This window comes from Pseudonaja textilis, unplaced genomic scaffold (genome assembly GCF_049901715.1).
Source record: "Pseudonaja textilis isolate UNSWEBS1 unplaced genomic scaffold, rPseTex1.2 PTEXSCF23, whole genome shotgun sequence".
Taxonomy (NCBI): domain Eukaryota; kingdom Metazoa; phylum Chordata; class Lepidosauria; order Squamata; family Elapidae; genus Pseudonaja; species Pseudonaja textilis.
In genome coordinates, this window is record NW_028262868.1 from 686541 (window position 1) to 708826 (window position 22286).

At 48.2% G+C, this 22286-nt stretch overlaps 1 protein-coding gene across 1 annotated transcript; it reads left to right on the forward strand.

Moving 5' to 3' along the window:
* The first annotated feature begins 3710 nt into the window (after positions 1 to 3710).
* On the forward strand, positions 3711 to 21315 carry GNB2 (G protein subunit beta 2). The gene is made up of 9 exons (XM_087919047.1): positions 3711 to 3902; positions 7547 to 7585; positions 7745 to 7851; positions 10701 to 10764; positions 10868 to 11030; positions 12565 to 12631; positions 14975 to 15176; positions 17688 to 17904; positions 20788 to 21315. The coding sequence occupies exons 1-9, from the start codon at positions 3846 to 3848 to the stop codon at positions 20892 to 20894; spliced, it is 1023 nt and encodes a 340-aa protein (XP_087775173.1). The 5' UTR covers positions 3711 to 3845; the 3' UTR covers positions 20895 to 21315.
* The last annotated feature ends 971 nt before the right edge of the window (positions 21316 to 22286 follow it).

Genomic DNA, 22286 nt, shown 5'->3' on the forward strand with positions numbered 1-22286 from the left:
CTTACTTACTTCCCTGCTTCCTTCTTATTTCCTTCCATCCTTCCTTCCTTCCTTCGATCCTTCTTTCCTTCTGTAACCTACTTCCTTCCTTCCTTCGTTCCTTCCCCCTTTACTTCCCCCCTACTTCCTTTTCCTTCTTCCTTCCTTCCTTCTTATTCCCTACTTCCTTCTTTTCCTTCTTCCTTCCTTCCTTCCTCTTTGCTTCCCTACTTCCTTCTTGCTTCCTTCTTCCTTCCTTCCTTCTTATTCCCTACTTCCTTCTTTTCCTTCTTCCTTCCTTCCTTCCTCTTTACTTCCCTACTTCATTCTTTTTCCTTCGTCCTTCCTTCCCTTCCCTCTTTACTTCCCTACCTACTATTCTATTCTTTTCCTCATTATTCCTTCTTATTCCTCACTATTCCTTCTTCCCTTGCTTCCTTCTTCTTCCTATTTACTTCCTACTGTTCCTATTCTTTTCCTCTTCTTCCTTCCTTCCTTCTTCTTCATTCTATTCCTATCTTTCTTCCTTCATTATTCACTTTCCTTCCTTCCTTCCTTCCTCTTTGCTTCCTACTCACTTCCTTATTCTTCCTTCTTCCTTCCTTCCTTCTTATTCCCCACTTCCTTCTTTTCCTTCTTCCTTCCTTCCCTTCTCTTTACTTCCCTACTTCCTTCTTTTTCCTTCTTCTTTCTTCCTATTCCTTCATACTTTATTCATTCCCTCTTACTTCCTTACTTTTCGCCATTCTTCTTCCTTCCTTACTATCTTTACTTCCCTACTTCTTCTTTTCCTTCTTCCTTCCTTCCCTTCTTATTCCCTACTTCCTTCTTTTCCTTCGTCCTTCCTTCCATTCTTCCTGTTCTTCCTTCTTTCCTTCTTCCTTACTTCCCTTCCTTCCTTTACTTCCAACCATCCTTCTTTCCTTACTTCCTTTCCTTCCTGGATTTTCATTCCTTCTTACTTCCTTCCTTCTTTTATCTTCCTTCCTTCCCTTCCTTCCCTACTTTTCTTTCCTTCTTCCTTCCTTCCCTTCCTCTTTGCTTCCCTACTTCCTTCTTCTTCTTTCCTTCTTTCCCTTCTTATTCCCTACTTCCTTCTTTCCTTCTTCTGTCCTTCCTACTTCCTTCCATCCTTCCTTCCCTGCTTCCTTTCCTTCTTACATCTTAGATGAACAGAGTTAGAGGGACCTTGAGGTCATCTAGTCCAACCCTCCGCTCTCAAATACTGGGAAGGTCTGCTCTCCTGCCTCCCTGGTTCTTTTGTTCCTTAAAAATCAGATCATGAGTCGGAAGGGACCTTGAGGGTCATCTAGTCCAACCTCTGCTCCTCATATACTAGAAGGCTGCTCTCCTGCACTCCCTGGTCCTTTTGTTCCTTAAAATCAGATGAAAGTCAGACTAATAGAGTTGGAAAGGGACCTTGGAGGTCATCTAGTCCAACCCCCTGCCTCAAATACTGGAAGGCGGCTCTCCTGCCTCCCCTGGTCCTTTGTTCCTTCAAATCAGATTATGAGTTGGAAGGGACCTTGTAGGTCATCTAGTCCAACCCCCTTCTGCCCTCAAATACTGGAAGGCTGCTCTCCTGTCTCCCCTGGTCCTTTTGTTCCTTCAAATCAGATTAAAGTCAGATGAACAGGTTGGAAGGGACCTTGCAGGTCATCTGGTCCAACCCCTTCTGCCCTCAGATATTGGAAGAGGCTGCTCTCTCCTGCCTCCCCTGGTCCTCCTCCTCTTCCCTAGACCAGCCAGGCTGAGTTCCTGCAACCAACCGTCGTGTGTTTGAGCCTCAAGTCCCCTAAAATCATCTCCGTTGCTCTTCTCTGCACTTTTTCCAAAGTCCCAACATCCTTTTTTTATAGTGTGGTGACCCAAACTGGACGCAGGACTCCGGGTGTGGCCTTACTCAGGCTTTACACAGTGGGATTAGCACCCTCCCTTGACCTGGATTGTATCCCTCTCTGTGAATATAATTTTGGATTGCGTTGGCTTGTTTTGGCCCGCTGCGGACGGCTGTCGAGAAAGCCTCTCGAGTTTGATGCTTGCAAAGGTCGTAACTCCGAAAAACCTTTCTCACTTACTTCGTCCCCACTGCCTGTTGTAACTTTCAAGGGTCACTAAGCGAGGAGGAGCAGTGACTGCGTGGGAATTCTAAGCTGCCGTTGGAGGGTTTGACGGGAAAATGCGAGATATTCTTCCTTGAAATCACAAGAGTCTCTTTCTCCCTCTCTCTCCCTCTCTTTCTCCCTCTCTCTCCCTCTCTTTCTCCCTCTCTCTCCCTCTCTTTCACTCTCTCTTTCTCCCTCTCTCTTCCTCTCTTCCTCTCTTTCTCCCTCTCTCTTCCTCTCTGTCTTTCTGTCTCTCTCCCTCTCTCTTCCTCTCTTTCTCTCTCTCTTTCTCCCTCTCTTCCTCTCTTTCTCCCTCTCTCTTCCTCTCTTCGTCTCTTTCTCTCTCTCTCCCTCTCTCTCTTCTCTCTCCCTCTCCTTCTCTCTCTCTCTCCTCTCTCTTCCTCTCTTTCTCTCTCTTTCTCTCTCTCTTCCTCTCTTTCTGTCTCTCTCCCTCTCTCTTCCTCTCTTTCTCTCTCTCTCCTCTCTCTCTGTCTTTCTCTCTCTCTCTCTCTTTCTCTCTCTCTTTCTCCCTCTCTCAAGTCACTCTCTTTCTGTCTCTCTCCCTCTCTCTTCCCTCTCTTTCTCCTCTCTTCCTCTCTTTCTCTCTTTCTCTCTCTCCTCTCTTCCTCTCTCTCTCCCCTCTCTTCCTCTCTCTCTCCCTCTCTTCTCTCTCTCTCTCTCTTTCTCCCCTCTCTCTTCCTCTCTTTCTCTCTCTCTCTCTTTCTCTCTCTCTCTCCTCTCTTTCTCCTCTCTTTCTCTCTCTCCCTCTCTCTCCTTTCTCTCTCTCTCTTCTCTCTCTCTCTCTCTTCTCTCTCTCTCCCTCTCTTTCTTTCTCTCTCTCTCCCTCTCTCTCTCTCTTCCTCTCTCTTCCTCTCTTTCTCTCTTACCTCCACTTATATGTTCTCTCTCTCAATCTCTATTTAATAATAACATATATATAACTCTCTCTCTCTTAATATATATGTAAAAAAAAATATGTATCTCTCTCTCTCTGTATGCATATATATTATTTTATATATAATCCTAATAAATAATAATATATATATATCTCTCACCTCTCTTATCGATATATGTGTCTCTCTTTCTCTTCCTCTCTCTCTCTCTCTCTCTTCCTCTCTCTTCTCTCTCTTTCTCTCTCTACCTCCTCTCTCTCTTCTCTCTCTCTCTCTTTCTCTCTCTCTCTCTCTCTTTCTCCCCTCTCTCCTCTTTCTCTCTCTCTCCCTCTCTCTCTCTCTCCTCTCTCTCTCTCTTCTTTCTCTCTCTCTCTTTCTTTCTCTCTCTCTCTCTCTTCCCCTCTCTCTCCCTCTCTTTCTTTCTCTCTCTCTCCCTCTCTCTCTCTTCTCTCTTCCTCTCTCTCTCTCTCTCTCTTTCTCTCTTCTGTCTCCCTCTCTTTCTCTCTCTCTTCCTCCCCCTCTCCCTCTCTCTCTTTCTCTCCCTACCTCCCTCTCTCTTTCTCTCCCTCTCCCTCTCTCTTTCTTTCTCTCTCTCTCTTCCTCTCTTTCTCTGTCTCTCTGTCTCTTTCTTTCTCTCTTCCTCCCTCCCTCTCTCTTTCTCTCCCTCTCCCTCTCTCTCTCTCTCTCTCTTCCTCCCTTCCTCTCTTTCTCTCCCTCTCCCAGGTCTCTCTCTTCTCTCTCTCCCTCCCTCCCTCCCTCCTCTCTCTCCCCCCCTTTGCAGAGGCAGGATCGTGGCTCAATAAAAGGGGGGGCTGCTGGCCAAGCCCCTGGCCCCCACCCCGCCCACCCCCGCCCACCCCCAGCCACCATGAGCGAACTGGAGCAGTTGAGGCAGGAAGCGGAGCAGCTGCGGAACCAGATCCGGGTGAGTTCCGAGGAGGAGGAGGAGGAGGAGCGGTGGGGCTGCCACAAGGTTCCAGTCCTCAGTGAGGTGGCCGCCAGGAAGTGGCCCTCATTCCGAGCTATGGCCTTTGGTGTTCGGTGCTGGAAGAAGGATTGGCTGGCGGAGGCGAACGGAGAGCCAGGGAGAAGGATTACGACGATCAATATTCTTATAAATAGTAGAAATATTATCAGCGACATTATCAATGTTATCAATATTATATTATCAATATAATCATTATCGTTATTATCAATATAATCATCATTATTATCAATATAATCATTATCGTTATCAATATAATTATTGTTATCAATATAATCATCATTTTTATAAATATAATCATTATCGTTATCAATATAATCATCGTTATTATCAATATAATCATCGTTATTATCAATATAATCATTATTATCAATATAATCATTATCGTTATCAATATAATTATTGTTATTATCAATATAATCATCATTTTTATAAATATAATCATTATCGTTATCAATATAATCATCGTTATTATCAATATAATCATTATCGTTATTATCAATATAATCATTATTATCAATATAATCATTATCGTTATCAATATAATTATTGTTATTATCAATATAATCATTTTTATAAATATAATCATTATCGTTATCAATATAATCATTATCGTTATTATCAATATAATCATTATCGTTATTATCAATATAATCATTATCAATATAATCATCGTTATTATCAATATAATCATTTTTATAAATATAATAATCATTTTTATAAATACAATCATTATTATCAATATAATCATTATCGTTATAAATATAACCAGTATCATTATTATAAATATAATCAGTATCGTTATTATCAATATAATCATTATCGTTATCAATATAATCATTGTTATTATCAATATAATGATCATTATTATAAATACAATCATTATCATTTTTATAAATATAATCATTATTATAAATATAATCATTATCGTTATTATCAATATAATCATTATCGTTATAAATATAATCAGTATCGTTATTATCAATATAATCATTATAAATATAATCATTGTTACTATAAATATAATCATTATTATCAATATAATCTTTATTATTATCAATATAATCATCATTATTATAAATGTTATAACCATAATTATTAGAGATAAATATAAATATTGTAACTAAATATTATCACCATAAGTATAAATGTTATAAATATAAGTATTATCATTAGAAATATGAATATAATATATAAACAAATGTAATATATCAATAAATATAATTATTATAAATATAAATATATTATGATTATTACAAATATAAATACTGTTTGATTATAATTATTATAAATAAATGTAAGTGTTACAAATATCAATATGAATATATTATAATTGATATAAATATAAATATTGTAAATAAATATAAATATAATTATTATAAATATAAATATAAACATAATATGTAAGAAATATAAAAAAATATAAGTGTTATAATAATCAATATAATCAATATAAATATATGATAATTATAAATATAGATATTAATATAAATATAAATAAATATAATTATAAATATAATAGATATGAAATATAAATATGTGTTATAAATATAATATAGTAAATATAAGTATATTACAAATATAAATATAGTAAATATAAATAAAAATATAAATATTGAAAATAAATGTAAATATAAGTATTATAAATATATAATATATAAGGAATATTAATAAATATAAATATTTATTATAAATATAAATATATAATTATAGATATAATAAATCTAAGAATAAATATAAATAAATATATTATAAATATAATTATGATTATTATAAACATAATAAACATAAATATATAAGAAATATAAATAAATATAAGTATTATAGATATACATGTTTATTATGAATAGAAATATAATTATTATAAATGTAATATATAAGAAATATAAATAAATATAAGTATTATAAATATAATTATCCAGATCGTTCAGGGGAGGAAGGGAGATCTGGACAAACTAAAAGGAAACTTGCCAATGATCGCTGGAGGGTGCAAGTTGGGGGGGACCTTAGTGGTCATCTAGTCCAACCCCTCCTTCTCAAGCAAGAATAGATGGGATCTCCAGGAAAAGGGGAGGGCGTTTGGGATGTTTTTTCGGGAGGGGGTGTTGTTGAAGCTGTTCAGTGGCCTCTGAGCCGGTCATTAAGTGAGCCTCTTCCTCTTCTTCCTCCTCCTCTTCTCCTCTTCCTCCTCCTCTCCTCTTCCTCCTCCTCCTCCTCCTCCTCCTCCTCCGCTTCCTCCTCCTCTCCTCTTCCTCCTCTTCCTTCTCCTCCTCCTCCTCCTTCCTCCTCCCTGCGCTTCTTCCTCCTCCTCCTCCTCTTCCTCTTCCTCCTCTTCCTCCTCCTCCTCTTCCTCTCTTCCTCCTCTTCCTCCTCCTCCTTCTGTTTCTCCTCCTCTTCCTCCTCCTCCTCCTCCTCCTCCTCCTCCTCCTCTTCTCCTCTTCCTCCTCCTCTCCTCTGCCTTCTCCTATACCTCTTCCTCCTCTCCTCCTCTTCCTCTTCTCTTCCTCTCCTCTTCTCGTATACCTCTTCCTCCCTCCGCTCCTCCTCCTCTTCCTCTTCCTCTTCCTCTCCTCTTCTCGTATACCTCCTCTTCCTCCTCCGCTTTCCTCCTCCTCCTCCTCCTCTTCCTCCTCCTCCTCTTCCTCTCTTCCTCCTCTTCCTCTCCTCCTCCTTCTGTTTCTCCTCCCTCTTCCTCCTCCCTCCTCCTCCTCCTCCTCCTCTCTCCCTCTTCCTCCTCCGCTCCTCTCTTCCTCCTCCTCCTCCTCCTCCTCCTCCTCCTCCGCTTCCTCCTCCTCTCCTCTTCCTCCTCTTCCTTCTCTCCTCCTCCTCCACTTCCTCCTCCTCGCTTCTTCCTCCTCCTCCTCCTCCTCTTCCTCCTCCTCCTCTTCCTCTCTTCCTCCTCTTCCTTCTGTTTCTCCTCCTCTTCCTCCTCCTCCTCCTCTTCCTCCTCCTCCTCCTCCTCTTCCTCTTCCTCCTCCTCTCCTCTGCCTTCTCCTATACCTCTTCCTCCTCCGCTCCTCCTCCTCTTCCTCTTCCTCTTCCTCTCCTCTTCTCATTATACCTCTTCCTCCTCCGCTCCTCCTCCTCCTGTTCCTCTTCCTCTCCCCTCTTCCTTCTCCTATACCTCTTCCTCCTCTGCTCCTCCTCCTCCTCTTCCTCTTCCTCTCTCCCTCTTCCTTCACCCTATACCTCTTCCTCCTCCGCTCCTCCTCTTCCTCTTCCTCTTCCTCTCCTCTTCCTTCTCGTATACCTCTTCCTCTCTGCTCCTCCTCTTCCTCTTCCTCTTCTTCCTCCTCCTCCTCCTTCTCTTCCTCCTCTTCTTCCTCTTCCTCCTCCTCCTCTCTTCCTCTTCCTCCTCTTCCTCCTCCTCCTCCTCTTCTCCTTTTCCTCCTCCCCTCCTCTTCCTCTTCTCCTATACCTCTTCCTCCTCCTCTTCCTCTTCCTCTCTTCACTCCTCTTCCTCCTCCTCCTCCTCCTCTTCTCCTTTTCCTCCCTCCTCTCCTCTTCCTTCTCCTATACCTCTTCCTCCTCCTCTTCCTCTTCCTCTCTTCCTCCTCTTCCTCCTCCTCCTCCCTCTCCTGCAGGACGCCCGGAAAGCATGCGGCGATTCCACGCTGACCCAGGTGAGGCTTAATGGCAGGAAAGCGGGGCAGGGGCGGGGGTGTGGGCAGGAGATGAGCGGCTGGGTGCCCCACCCCTCAGGCCTCCTCTTCCCCCCCCCGGCACCTCTGACCTCCCCTCCCCTCTCTCTCTCTCTTTCCCCCCTCCCTTCCTCCCCCCAGATCACCGCCGGCCTCGATCCGGTGGGCCGGATCCAGATGCGGACGAGGCGGACGCTGCGCGGCCACCTGGCCAAAATCTACGCCATGCATTGGGGGACGGACTCCAGGTGAGCCGAGTTGGGAGAAGGGGCCTTGGAGAATCATCTAGGCCAACCCCCAATCCCCCTCACTTCTCAAGCAGGAGGAGAGGGCAGAGTTGTGAAAGGGACCTTCCCGGGTCATCTGGAAGCCCAGCCCCAATTCCTCCTCACTTCCCAAGCAGGATGAGAGGAGGAGATGAGCCTTCAGTGTTGGAAGGGCCTTGGAGGTCATCTAGTCCAACCCCCCACCTTCTCAAGCAGGATTAGATGAGGCTAGATTAACAGAGTGGGAAGGGGGCCTTGGAGGTCATCTAGTCCAACCCCCCCTTCTCAAGCAAGAATAGATGAGATGAACAGAGTGGGAAGGGGCCTTGGAGTCATCTGGGCCAACCCCCAATCCCCCTCACTTCCCAAGCAGGATGAGAGGAGAGGGAGATGAACAGAGTTGGGAAGGGGCCTTGAGGTCATCTAGTCCAACCCCTTCTGCAAGCAAGAATAGATGAGATGAAGAGAGTGGGAAGGGGCCTTGAGGTCATCTGTCCAACCCCCAATTCCCCCCTCACTTCCCAAGCAGGATGAGAGAGAGGAGATGAGCAGGAGTTGGGAAGGGGCCTTGGAAGGTCATCTAGTCCAACCCCCCCTTCTCAAGCAAGAATAGATGAGATGAAGAGAGTGGGAAGGGCCTTGGAGTCATCTAGATCCAACCCCCAATTCCTCCCTCACTTCTCAAGCAGGATTGGATGAGATGAGATGAGCAGAGTTGGGAAGGGGCCTTGGAGGTCATCTAGTCCAACCCCCTCTTCTCAAGCAAGAATAGATGAGATGAACAGAGTGGGAAGGGACCTTGGAGGTCATCTAGTCCAACCCCCTTCTCAAGCAAGAATAGATGAGATGAACAGAGTGGGAAGGGGGCCTTGGAGGTCATCTAGTCCAACCCCCCTTCTCAAGCAAGAATAGATGAGATGAAGAGAGTGGGAAGGGGCCTTGGAGGTCATCTAGTCCAACCCCCTCCCCTTCTCAAGCAAGAATAGATGAGATGAACAGAGTGGGAAGGGGCCTTGGAGGTCATCTAGTCCAACCCCCAATTCCTCCTCACTTCTCAAGCAGGATTGGATGAGATGAGATGAGCAGAGTTGGGAAGGGCCTTGGAGGTCATCTAGTCCAACCCCCTTCTCAAGCAAGAATAGATGAGATGAGCAGAGTGGGAAGGGCCTTGGAGGTCATCTAGTCCAACCCCCTGCTCCCAGATGAGATGAGCAGAGTGGGAAGGGCCTTGGAGGGTCATCTGGTCCAACCCCCCACCTGCTCCCAGATGAGATGAACAGAGATGGAAGAGACCTTGCAGGGTCATCTAGTCCAACCCCTTCTCAAGCAGGATTAGATGAGATGAACAGAGTGGGAAGGGGCCTTGGAGGTCATCTGAGTCCAACCCCCCTTCTCAAGCAAGAATAGATGAGATGAGCAGAGTGGGAAGGGGCCTTGGAGGTCATCTGAGTCCAACCCCCCTGCTCCCAGATGAGATGAGCAGAGTGGGAAGGGGCCTTGGAGGGTCATCTAGTCCAACCCCCACCTGCTCCCAGATGAGATGAACAGAGATGGAAGAGACCTTGCAGGGTCATCTAGTCCAACCCCTCCTTCTCAAGCAAGAATAGATGAGATGAACAGAGTGGGAAGGGGCCTTGGAGGTCATCTAGTCCAACCCCCAATTCCTCCCTCACTTCTCAAGCAGGATTGGATGAGATGAGATGAGCAGAGTTGGGAAGGGGCCTTGGAGGTCATCTAGTCCAACCCCCCCCCTTCTCAAGCAAGAATAGATGAGATGAGCAGAGTGGGAAGGGGCCTTGGAGGTCATCTAGTCCAACCCCCTGCTCCCAGATGAGATGAGCAGAGTGGGAAGGGGCCTTGGAGGGTCATCTAGTCCAACCCCCACCTGCTCCCCAGATGAGATGAACAGAGATGGAAGGGACCTTGCAGGGTCATCTAGTCCATCCCCCTTCTCAAGCAAGAATAGATGAGATGAAGAGAGAGTGGGAAGGGGCCTTGGAGGTCATCTAGTCCAACCCCCCTGCTCCCAGATGAGAGGAGATGAACAGAGTTGGAAGGGACCTTGGAGGTCATCTAGTGAACCCCCCGCTCCCAGATGGGATGGAAGGGACCTTGGAGGTCATCTAGTCGAACCCCCTGCTCCCAGATGGGATGGAAGGGACCTTGGAGGTCATCTGAGTCGAACCCCCGCTCCCAGATGAGATGAACAGAGTTTGGAGGGACCTTGGTGGTCATCTAGACCAACCCCCCTGCTCCCAGATGGGATGGAAGGGACCTTGGAGGTCATCTAAGTCCAACCCCCGCTCCCAGATGAGATGAACAAGAGTTGGAAGGGACCTCGGTGGTCATCTAGTCCAACCCCCCACGTGCCCCCTGCTCTCAGATGAGATGAGACGAAGAGAGTTTGGAGGGACCTTGGTGGTCATCTAGACCAACCCCCTTTCTCAAGCATGATTAGATGAACACAGTTGGAAGGGGCCTTGGAGGTCATCTAGTCCAACCCCAATCCCCCCACTTCTCAAGCAGGATGAGAGGAGATTAGATGAACACAGTTGGAAGGGACCTTGGAGGTCATCTAGTCCAACCCCCCCGCTCCCAGATGAGATGAACAGGGTTGGGAGGGACCTTAGTGATCATCTAGACCACCCACGCACCCACGCTCTCAGATGAGATGAGATGAAGAGAGTTTGGAGAGGACATTTGTGGTCATCTAGACCAGCCCCCTTTCTCAAGCATGATTAGATTAGATTAACAGAGTTGGAAGGGACCTTGGAGGTCATCTAGACCAACCCCACCACCCCCGTTCTCCGACCGCTCTTTTGTCCCCCCAGGCTTTTGGTGAGCGCCTCCCAGGACGGCAAGCTGATCATCTGGGACAGTTACACCACCAACAAGGTGCGTCCCCGGCGGACGGGCGGGGTGGGCCTCCTCCCTCCTCCTCCTCCTCCCTCCCACTCCACGCCCTTTACTCCATGCCCCTCCCCTCCTCTCCTCCCAGGTCCACGCCATTCCTCTGAGGTCCTCGTGGGTCATGACCTGCGCCTACGCCCCGTCGGGGAATTACGTGGCCTGCGGCGGGCTGGACAACATTTGCTCCATCTACAGCCTCAAAACCCGCGAAGGGAACGTCCGCGTCAGGCGGGGAGCTGCCGGGCCACACGGTGAGTAGAGAGGACGGGCTGTCGGGGGGGGAGGAGGGAGGAGGAGGAGGAGGAGGAGGAAGGAGGAGGAGGAGGAAGGAGAATCAGGCCTCCTCTGCCCACTCACCCTCCTTGCCTCCGGCCCTCTCTGACCAAAAAACCCTTCTTCCTCCTCCTCCCTCCTCCTCTTCCTCCTCCTCCCACTTCTCCTCTCTTCCTTCTCCTATACCTCTTCCTCCCTCTCCTCCTCCTCTTTCTCTTCCTCCTCCTCTTCCTCCCTCCTCCCTCTCCTCTTCCTCTTCCTTCTCCTCCTCTTCCCTCCTCCTCCACTTCTCCTCTTCCTCCTCCTCCTCCTCTTCCTCCTCCTCCACTTCTCTTCCTCTTCCTCCTCCTCTTCTTCCTCCTCCTCCTCTCTCTCTTCCTCCTTCTCTTCCTCCTCCCTCCTTCTCTCCCTCCTCTTCCTCCTCCTCCTCCACTTCTCCTCTTCCTCCTCCTCCTCCCTCTCCTCCTCCTCCTCCTCTTCTTCCTCCTCCACTTCTTCTCTTCCTTCTCCCATACCTCTTCCTCCTCCTCTTCCTCCTCTCCTCCTCCTCCCTCCTCTTCCTCCTCCTCCTCTTCCTTCTCCTATACCTCTTCCTCCTCCTCTCCTCCTCCTCCCTCCTCTTCCTCCCTCCCACTTCTCCTCTTCCTTCTCCTATACCTCTTCCTCTCCTCCTCCTCCTCCTCTTCCCTCCTCCTCCACTTCTCCTCTTCCTTCTCCTATACCTCTTCCTCCTCTCCTCCTCCTCTTCCTCCTCCTCCTCTTCCTTCTCCTATACCTCTTCCTCCTCCTCTCCTCCTCCTCCTCCTCCTCTTCCTCCTCCACTTCTCCTCTTCCTTCTCCTATACCTCTTCCTCCTCCTCTTCCTCCTCCTCTCCTCCTCCTCCTCCCTCCTCCACTTCTCCTCTTCCTTCTCCTATACCTCTTCCTCCCTCCTCTTCCTCCTCTCCCTCCTCCTCTTCCTCCTCCTCCTCTCTTCCTTCTCCTATACCTCTTCCTCCTCCTCTTCCTCTCTCCTCCTCCTCTTCCTCCTCCACACTTCTCCTCTTCCTTCTCCCATACTTCTTCCTCCTCCTCCTCTTCCTCCTCTCCTCCCTCCCCTCCTCCTCCTCCACTTCTCCTCTTCCTTCTCCCATACCTCTTCCTCCTCCTCCTCCTCCTCCCTCCCTCCCTCCTCCCACTTCTCCTCTTCCTTCTCCCATACCTCTTCCTCCTCCTCCTCCTCCTCCCTCCTCCTCCCTCCTCCTCCCTCCTCCCTCCCACTTCTCCCTCTTCCTTCTCCCATACCTCTTCCTCCTCCCTCCTCCTCCTCCTCCTCCTCCTCCTCCACTTCTCCTGTTCCTTCTCCCATACCTCTTCCTCCTCCTCCTCCTCCTCCTCTTCCTCCTCCTCCTCCACTTCTCCTCTTCCTTCTCCCATACCTCTTCCTCCTCTCTCTCCCTCCTCCTCCTCCCCCTCCTCCTCCCTCCTCCCTCCTCCTTCTCCTCCTCCTCCTTTTCCTCTTCCTCCCCCCAGGGTATCTCTCCTGCTGCCGCTTCCTGACCGATAACCAGATCATCACCAGTTCGGGAGACACAACCTGGTGAGTGGGCTGGAAATTGGAAACGCAGGTGGGATGGGGGTGGGGGGGGCAAGCCAAGGGCCTCCCCCCCCCCACTACCGCAAAAAAGGAGGGGAGGGGAAACGGGTGTGGGTGTGTGTGTGTGTGTGTGTGTGTGTGATTGATATCACAAGAGCCGTAGCCTTTCATGGCTTCCATCCATCATGAAATAAACATTTAAATCCATCAGGAAGTAGGCAGGGGAGTCAGTAAGTACGTAAATGAGTAAGTGGGTAAAGTAAGCAAGCAAGGAAATCAGTAAGTAGATGAGTAAGGAAGCAAGCAAGTCAATAAATAAGTAAAGGAAGTAAGCAAGCAAATAAATAAATAAGCATGTAAGCAAGTAAGTAAGTAAATAAATTAGGCCAGTAAATAAATAAATAAGTAAAGTTAAGTAAGCAAGCAAGCGAGTAAATAAGTAAGTATGTAAGCAAGCAAGCAAGGAAATAAATAAATAAATTAGGTAAGTAAGCAAGTAAGTAAATACATAAGTAGGTAAGCAAGTCAGCAAGCAAGTAAATAAGTATGTAAGTTACTAAATAAATATGTAAGTATGTAAGAAAGCAAAGCAAGCTTGTAAATAAGTATGTAAGTAAGCAAGTAAGTGCAAATACATAAGTAGGGGCAAGTCAGCAAGCAAGTAATAAGTATGTGTTACAATACATATATGTGGGTATGTAAGAAAGTAAGCAAGCAAGCAAGCGAGTAAATAAGTATGGTAAATGCAAACAAGTAAGTATAAGTAAATAGAGTAAAGCAAGTAAGCAAATAAATAAGTATGTAAACAGAGTCAGCAAGCAAAGTAAAGGTAGCTAAGTAGGCAGCGAGGTAAATAAATGTAAAGTGCAAATAAATAAAATAAATTAGGTAACTAACTAAGCAAGTAAGCAACAAATAAATTAGGTAAGTAAGCAAGTAAGTAAATACATAAGTAGGTAAGCAATCAGCAAGTCCAGCAAGCAAGTAAATAAGTACGTAAGTTACTAAATAAATATAAGTATGTAAGTAAGAAAGCAAGCAAGCAAAGAGTAAATAAGTAAGTAAGTAAGTGGCAAGTAAGTAAGGCAAGAATAAATAAGTATGTAAGCAAGTCAGCAAGCAAGTAAGTAGGTAACTCAGTAAGCCAGCGAGTAATAAGGTGGATGGGTAAGCATGTAAGCAAATAAATTAGTAAAAGTAATGGCATGTAAGTAAGCAAGCCAGCAAGCAAGCAGTAAGGCAAGGGTGGTAAATAAATAACTAGCAAGTAAACAACAGCAAGGAAGTAAATAAATAAGTAAAGGAAGTAAGCAAGCAAGCGAGTAAATAAGTATGTAAGTTACTAAATAAATATGTAAGTATGTAAGTAAGAAAGCAAGCAAGCAAGCGAGTAAATAAGTATGTAAGTAAGCAAGTAAGTAAGTAAATAAGTAAGCAAGTAAGCAAATAAATAAATAAGTATGTAAGCAAGTAAGCAAGGTAAGTAAATACATGGCAAAAGCAAGTCATAAGGTCATGCAAGTATGCATGGGTAAGTGGGTAACTAAATAAATGGGCATGTAAAGTAAGTATGTGGCAAGTAAGGGCAGTCAGCAAGCGAGTAAATAAGTGCAAGTGGGCAACAAGTAAGGCAAGCAACAACAAGTATGCAAGCAAGTCAGCAAGGCAAGTAAGTGTAGGTAACTCAGCAAGCAAGAGTAAATAATGTGGGTATAAGTGCTACATGTAAGCAAACAAATTAGGTAAGTAAGTAAGTAAATAAGGGTGAAGCAAGTCAGCAAGCAAGTAAGTAAAGGGCAAGTAAGTAAATAAATAACTCCGCAAGTAAGTAAATAAATAAACAAGCAAGGAAGTAAATAAATAAATAAGTATGTAAGCAAGTCAGCAAGCAAGTAAGTAGGTAACTAAGTAAGCAAGCAAGTAAATAAGTAAGTATGTAAGTAAGTAAGCCTGTAAACAAATAAATTAGGTAAGTAAGTAAGCAAGCAAGCAAGTAAATAAATAAATAACTAAGCAAGTAAGTAAATAAATAAACAAGTAAGTAAATAAATGAGTAAATAAATACATAATAAGCTTTCTTAAATCTTTGATCATTTTAAAAAAGGCAAACGACCCCAAAAACCAAAACCAAAATACCAACCTTACTACAACATCAACCATTTGGGACCTTCATTTTAGTACTGCTATGAGCTGCGTGGTTTACAAACAGGTAGAATTGGGGCGGATGTACATCACTCCCAATTGGTTTTACACTCCATGGAAGAGCTGGGGGTATTTTTTTTGGGGGTACTTACCTGCCTTGACTTGACCGCCCCTCTCTCTTTCCTTCCCCCCCCTCCGCTCCAGTGCATTGTGGGACATCGAGACGGGCCAGCAAACCAGCAACTTCACGGGCCACAGCGGGGACGTCATGTCCCTCTCGCTCTCGCCGGACATGCGTTGCTTCGTCTCGGGCGCCTGCGACGCGTCGGTCAAGCTGTGGGACGTGCGGGACAGCATGAGTCGGCAGACCTTCACCGGACACGAATCCGACATCAACGCGGTCTGCGTGAGTGCGGCGTTTGTAGCCGGGGGGAGGAGGGTTTGAGTAGGAGATGCGGACTCCGAAGACCATGTTGGAGACCCAGGCGGGTCTTGAACCCTCACTAACAAAACGTCGAGGAAGGTCCAGTTCTCCGCTCAGGGGAGGAAAAAAATCAAAATTACACACCCTATAGATTTACTCGCAGTCATTGTCCGAGGGATCTCGGAGTCTTAGTGGACAACCAGCTACCTAGGAGCTAGTAGGGTGGGGTGGCAGCCACTACTACTTGGATTAAAAAGAGGGGTACAATCCAGATCAAGGGATTCATCCTGCAAAGAGGCTTACTAGCAGTGATAGTAAGAGACTTAGTGGACAACCAGCTACATAGGAGCTAGTAGGGTGTGGTGGCAGCCACTACTACTTAGATTAACAAGGGGGTTACAATCCAGATCGAGGGATTCATCCTGCAAAGGCGCTTAATAGTAGTCATTGTCAGCAGGATCTTGGAGTCTTAGTGGACCACCAGCTACATAGGAGGTAGTAGCGTGTGGTGGCAGCCACTACTACTTGGATTAACAGAGGGATACAATCCAGATCAAGGGATTCATCCTGCAAAGGTGCTTAATAGTAGTCATTGTCAGAGGGATCTACGGAGTCTTAGTGGACAACCAGCTACATAGGAGGTAGTAGTGTGTGGTGGCAGCCACTACTACTTGGATTAACAAGGGGTTACAATCCAGATCAAGGGATGTATCCTGCAAAGAGGCTTACTAGCAGTCACTGTCAGAGACTTAGTGGACAACCAGCTACATAGGAAGTAGTAGCGTGGGGTGGCAGCCACTACTACTTGGATTAACAAGGGGGTTACAATCCAGATCAAGGGACGCATCCTGCAAAGAGGCTTACTAGCAGTCATTGTCAGAGACTTAGTGGACAACCAGCTACATAGGAGCTAGTAGCGTGTGGTGGCAGCCACTACTACTTGGATTAACAAGGGGGTTACAATCCAGATCAAGGGATTCATCCTGCAAAGAGGCTTAGTAGTAGTAATTGTCTCAGAGGCTTAGTGGACAACAAGCTACATAGGAGCTAGTAGTGTGTGGTGGCAACCACTACTACTTGGATTAACAAGGGGGTTACAATCCAGATCAAGGGATTCATCCTTCAAAGAGGCTTACTAGCAGTCATTGTCCAAGGGATCTCGGAGTCTTAGTGGACAACCAGCTACATAGGAGCTAGTAGCGTGTGGTGGCAGCCACTACTACTTGGATTAACAAGAGGGTTACAATCCAGATCAAGGGATGCATCCTGCAAAGAGGCTTACTAGCAGTCATTGTCCGAGGGATCTTGGACTCATACCCCTCCAGAAAGCCGTAGTAAGGCCACGCTTATGGGGACACCGCGGTGGCTCGGGCGGCAGGCAGACGCCGAGCTTCTCGATCGGGAAGGTCAGCAGTTCGGCGGTTCGAATCCCCAGCGCCGCGTGACGGCGCGAGCTCCCGCTCACCGGTCCCGCTCCCGCCAGCGCTCCAAAAGCGTGTAAATATGCAAGTAGGGAAATAGGCACCACCTTTTTGGCAGGAAGGGAACCTTCGGTGTTTTAATCCTCCTGGCCACCTGACCACGGAGACGTCTTTGAAGTACCCTTTGTAATGGGGATGACCGCTGCCCCCTCTAGACCCAGAACCAACTAGCCTGGCTAGGCAAGTTGTGGTCTTACCTTTAAGGCTACACCTAGAGTCCCGCCTCCACTTTTTTGATCACCACACAGATCGAAAAAGATGGTTGAGACTCTAGAAAGAGGGCAGAGAAGAGCCACTGAGGTGATTTTAGGGCACTGGAGGCTCAAACACACGACGGACGGTTTCCAGGAACTGGGCCTCGGCTGGTCTAGGGAAGAGAAGAAGGACCAGGGGAGTAGGAGAGCAGCCTTCCTTGTAGGTCATCTAGTCCAACCCCTTCCACCCTCAAATATTGGAAGGCTGCTCTCCTGTCTCCCCTGGTCCTTTGTTCCTTCAAATCAGATTATGAGTTGGGAGGGACCTTGGAGGTCATCTAGTCCAACCCCCTTCCGCCTCAAATACTGGAAGGCTCCTCTCCTGCCTCCCTGGTCCTTTTGTTCCTTAAAATCAGATTATGAGTCGGAAGGGACCTTGTAGGTCATCTAGTCCAACCCCTTTCTGCCCTCAAATATTGGAAAGCTGCCTTCCTGTCTCCCCTGGTCCTTTTGTTCCTTCAAATCAGATTATGAGTCGGAAGGGACCTCATAGGTCATCTAGTCCAACCCCTTCGCCCTCAAATACTGGAAGGCTCCTCTCCTGCCTCCCCCGGTCCTTTCGTTCCTTGAAATCAGATGAAAGTCCTTAAACTCCTCAGCTCTTTACCTAAACGAGTCCTGGCTCATTAACTCCCCCGTTCGATCTCAGTGCTCCGTGACGGCCATTTTGAGGGCGGAGGTGGCGGGCTGTAGGATCTTCCAACTCTCCCGAAATCTCTTTAAGTAGCTGTCTCCTCCTTCTCTCCTTCCCTCCCCAGTTCTTCCCCAATGGGAACGCCTTCACCACGGGTTCCGACGACGCCACCTGCCGCCTCTTCGACCTGCGTGCCGACCAGGAGCTGATGCTCTACTCGCACGACAACATCATTTGCGGCATTACCTCGGTCGCCTTCTCCCGCAGCGGCCGCCTCCTCCTGGCCGGCTACGACGACTTCAACTGCAACATTTGGGACTCCATGAAGGGCGACCGGGCAGGTGAGTAGCCAGCGGGAGCAAACCCCCAAATGTCCAGGTTGGACACCCCCTAAAAACTCTTCTCAGGAACAGCCTTTGACTGTAAAAAAATCAGTCCAAAACAAGGTCAACGTAAACCGTAACTTAAACGTCCAAACAAACCAGGCTTGAAAGCAAACACAGTTCGGAAGATATGAGGAGCACAAATAAGCCTCGCCGATAACCGGTAACTCACAAGTTGCTCCCGACAACTTGCTTGCTGCGCCGCTTCCTTCTTTTCTACGCTCCGTTCCCAGGTTGCAGCTCGTGAAGGGAATCGGGGCCCTTTCCTCCCCCCGTAAGCCAGTCAAACCCCGTTGCTCCCTTCTCCGTTCCTCCCTGCCTGCCTTTAGGATGAAACGGGGGTGGGCTGAATTCCTTCTCCCTTGTTGTACCTCTGTTGTACCTTCTCCCTTGTTGTACCTCTGTTGTACCTTCTCCTTTGTTGTACCTCTGTTGTACCTTCTCCCTTGTTGTACCTCTGTTGTACCTTCTCCCTTGTTGTACCTCCTGCTCGGCCCGGCCGGTTTCTTTGCTCTTCCCCGGGTTTCCTCCGCACCCAACGGAGCTACACTCTCCGCTACTCGGCCTCCGGCTCCGAATCCGATTCGGAATAGGGACGTGACGGGTCCTCACCGGAATCCCAACCCCGTTCAATTCTGGAGCCGATCGGAAGTCCGATTCCTCCTCCTCCTCCTCACGCGCCGTCCGTTTTTCCTCCACCAATTCTAACCGTCCGGACCCGTCGGGGAAGGATGTCATGCCCCTGTCGGAGTCGAATTTGACGGGAATTTCCTAAATTCAGCTACCCGCTTGCGGCGCCGCCTCGTGGTCAAGCGGTGACTTTCACGGGAGTTTCCCTAAATTCAGCTACCCGCTTGCGGCACCACCTTGTGGCCAAGTACGGAATTTCAAAGGAGATTCCTAAATTCAGGAAGCCCCGCTTGCGACGCCCTCAAGAGGCCAACCTGTGTACTGCACCGGCGTCGTCCAGATCTTGCGATGCACCCAAGAGGCCAACCTGTGTACTGCGCCAGCGTCCAGACCTTGCTACGCCCTCAAGAGGCCAACCTGTGTACTGCACCAGCATCGTCCAGACCTTGCGACGGCCTCAAGAGGCCAACCTGTGTACTGCATCGGCGTCGTCCAGACCTTGCGACGCCCTCAAGAGGCCAACCTGTGTACTGCAGCAGCGTCTTCCAGACCTTGCGATGCCCTCAAGAGGCCAACCTGTGTACTGCGCCAGCGTCTTCCAGACCTTGCAATGCCCTCAAGTGGGAATCGGGGGAGGAGGCCAAGTTCCGTTGATTGTGGGAGAAACTGGGGAAGGGAGAGGTAGAACAAGGGAGAGGAAGAGCCAGGCCTACTCCCTCTTCATCCTACGGCACGCAGGGAGGAATGGAGAAGGGAGCAACGGGGGTTGGCTGGCTTATGGGGGAGGAAAGAGTCCTGATTCCCTTCATTTTAAAGACAGGGTTTTTAAAAAGGGCAGTTGCTCACCGCAAGTCGTTGGCAGCAAACCGTTAAAGTTATCTTTGTTTGTCGAGGCTTATCTGGGTTCCTGCCTTCTTCCCAATGGGTGTGTGTTTGTGTGTGTGTGTGTGTGTGTGTGTTTGCTGGCCTTTCAAGCCTGAAATTCCTTCTCCCACCCTGTCCAGTTCATCGCCGCCCACGTGGTTTGTTTGGACTTTTTAAGTTACAGTTTCTGTTGACCTTGTTGTGGACTTGAATTTCCTCCACTGTTCTTCTTCTCTGTTCTTCTCCCTTCCTCTCTCTTCCTCTCCCTCTCTACCTCTCTCTCTTTCTCCCCCCTCTTTTTTTCTCTCTCCCTCTCTTCCTCTCTGTCTGTCTCTCTTCCTCTCTCTCCCTCTCTGTCTCTCTCTTTCTCCTCTCTCTTTCTCTCTTCTCTCTCCCCCTCTCTCTTTCTCTTCTCTCTCTCTCTCTCTCTCTCTCCTCTTCCTCTCTCTTCCTGTCTCTCTCTCTCTCTCTTTCTCCCTCTCTCTCTCTCCCTCTCTCTTCCTCTCTGTTTCTTCTCTCCCTCTCTGTCTCTTTCTCCTTCTCTCTCTCTCTCTCTCTTCCTCTCTCTTCTGTCTCTCTCTCTCTCTTTCTCCTCTCTCTTTCTCCTCTCTCTTCCTCTCTGTTTCTCTCTCCCCTCTCTGTCTCTCTCTTTCTCCTTCTCTCTCTCTCTCTCTCTTCCTCTCTCTTCCTGTCTCTCTCTCTCTTTCTCCTCTCTCTTTCTCCCTCTCTTCCTCTCTGTTTCTCTCTTCCTCTTTCTCCCTCTTCCTCTCTTCCTCTCTCTCTCTCTCTTCCTCTCCCTGTCTTTCTCTCTCTCTCTCTCTTCCTCTTGCTCTCTCCTCTCTCTCCCTCTCCCTCTCGTGCTCTCTCTCTCTCTGTCTGTCTTTCTTCCTCTCTCTCTCTCTCTCTGTCTTTCTCTCTCTTTCTCCTCTCTCTTGCTCTCTTTATCTCTCTCATTCCTCTCTTCTCTCCTCTCTCTCTTCCTCTTTCTTCCTCTCTCCCTCTCTCCCTCTCTTTCTCCTCTCTCTTTCTCCCTCTCTCTCTCTCCCTCTCTCCCTCTCTTTCTCCCTCTCTCTTTCTCCCTCTCTCTCTTCCTCTCTCTCTTCCTCTCTCTCTCTTCTCTCTTTCTCCTCTCTCTCTCTCTCTCTCTCTCTCTGTCTCTCTCCTCTCTCCCTGTCTCTCTCTCTTTTCCTCCTCTCTCTTCCTCTCTCTTTCTCCTTCTCTCTCTCTCTCTTCCTCTCCCTCTCTCTTCCTCTCTCTCTCTCTCTCTCCCCTCTTTCTTCCACTCTCTCTCTCTCTGCCGCTCCCCTGGGCTTCCGTCGCTAAAGGCATGTCTCTCTTCTTTCGCAGGGGTCCTCGCCGGCCACGACAACCGAGTCAGCTGCCTCGGCGTGACGGACGACGGCATGGCCGTAGCTACCGGCTCCTGGGACAGCTTCTTGAAAGTCTGGAATTGAAGGCTGCCTCGCGGAGGGGGGGAGACGTGGATGGAGAAAGGGGGGCGCTTGCGGGCTGGTGGGAGACGGGCAGGACCTCCCCCCCCTCCTCCAATCCGGTCTCGGCCTGCCCCCTCCCTTCCCCGCCTCTGCTGTGGCCTTGAGCTTCCCCTCCCCTCAGCTGGCTGCCCTCCCATGGCCCATCCTCCCCTCCTCCTCCTCCTCCTCCTCCTCCTCCTCCTCCTCCTCGTTCCTCTCTGCTCCACTTCAAATCTTCATTCGAAGCCCGATTTTCCACCCGCCCCGTTGACGGAAAAGGGGGGGGGGAAGGCGGGGCGGGGCGGAGGACGGCGGCCATGTTGCCAACCCAGCGGGAGCAAGCGGAGGGCGGGGGGAGAGCGGGGGCCAGCCCTCCCAAATAAAAAAGTTTATTGAGGGGTTATCAACGCGGTCCTGTGGTGATTTCGTCGAGGGGAGCGGCGGGGCGGGGAGAGGGGCGAGAAGCTTTTTTCGGGGTGTTCCCCCCCCCAGGATAGCCTAGCACGGGTTCTCGAACCCGCAGCCGCTTTTAAAAGTTTTGGGGACTTCCAGCAGCCCAGAATCCCCCTGGGACTCCTGCGTTCCTTTGGATAGGCATCATCTCTTCTGGCCTATTTTACTCTCTTGTCATCCCTTCCTCTGCAATCTCCTTGCGGACAGTTTACTCTCTTGTCATCCCTTCCTCTGCAATCTCATTGCGGCCCTTTGAATCCGGAAGGAAAAGGGGAGGGAGGAAAGGCTCCTGATTGCAGAGGAAGGGATGACAAGAGAGTAAAAAGGGAGGAATGGAGAACGGAATCAGGACCCTTTCCTCCCCGTAAGCCAGCCAACCTGTTGCTCCCTTCTCCGTTCCTTCCTTTTACTCTCTTGTCCCGCCTTCCTCTGCAATCTCATTCTGGCCTATTTTACTCTCTTGTCATCCCTTCCCCTGCAATCTCGTTGTGGCCCTTTTACTCTCTTGTCATCCCTTCCTCTGCAATCTCACTGTGGCCCTTTTACTCTCTTGTCATCCCTTCCTCTGCAATCTCCTTGTGGCCCTTTTACTCTCTTGTCATCCCTTCCTCTGCAATCTCCTTGTGGACCGTTTACTCTCTTTGTCATCCCTTCCTCTGCAATCTCATTGTGGCCCTTTTACTCTCTTGTCATCCCTTCCTCTGCAATCTCCTTGTGGCCCTTTTACTCTCTTGTCATCCCTTCCTCTGCAATCTCCTTGTGGCCTTTACTCTCTTGTCATCCCTTCCTCTGCAATCTCATTGTGGCCCTTTACTCTCTTGTCATCCCTTCCTCTGCAATCTCGTTGTGGCCCTTTTACTCTCTTGTCATCCCTTCCTCTGCAATCTCATTGTGGCCCTTTTACTCTCTTGTCATCCCTTC

Coding starts and splice junctions, on each gene's coding strand:
- GNB2 (XM_087919047.1), top strand. CDS start 3,846: ATGAGCGAACTGGAGCAGTTGAGGCAGGAAGCGGAGCAGCTGCGGAAC. Junction 11,031..12,564: donor GGGAGCTGCCGGGCCACACG/GTGAGTAGAGAG, acceptor TCCTCCCCCCAG/GGTATCTCTCCTGCTGCCGC. Junction 12,632..14,974: donor AGTTCGGGAGACACAACCTG/GTGAGTGGGCTG, acceptor CCTCCGCTCCAG/TGCATTGTGGGACATCGAGA.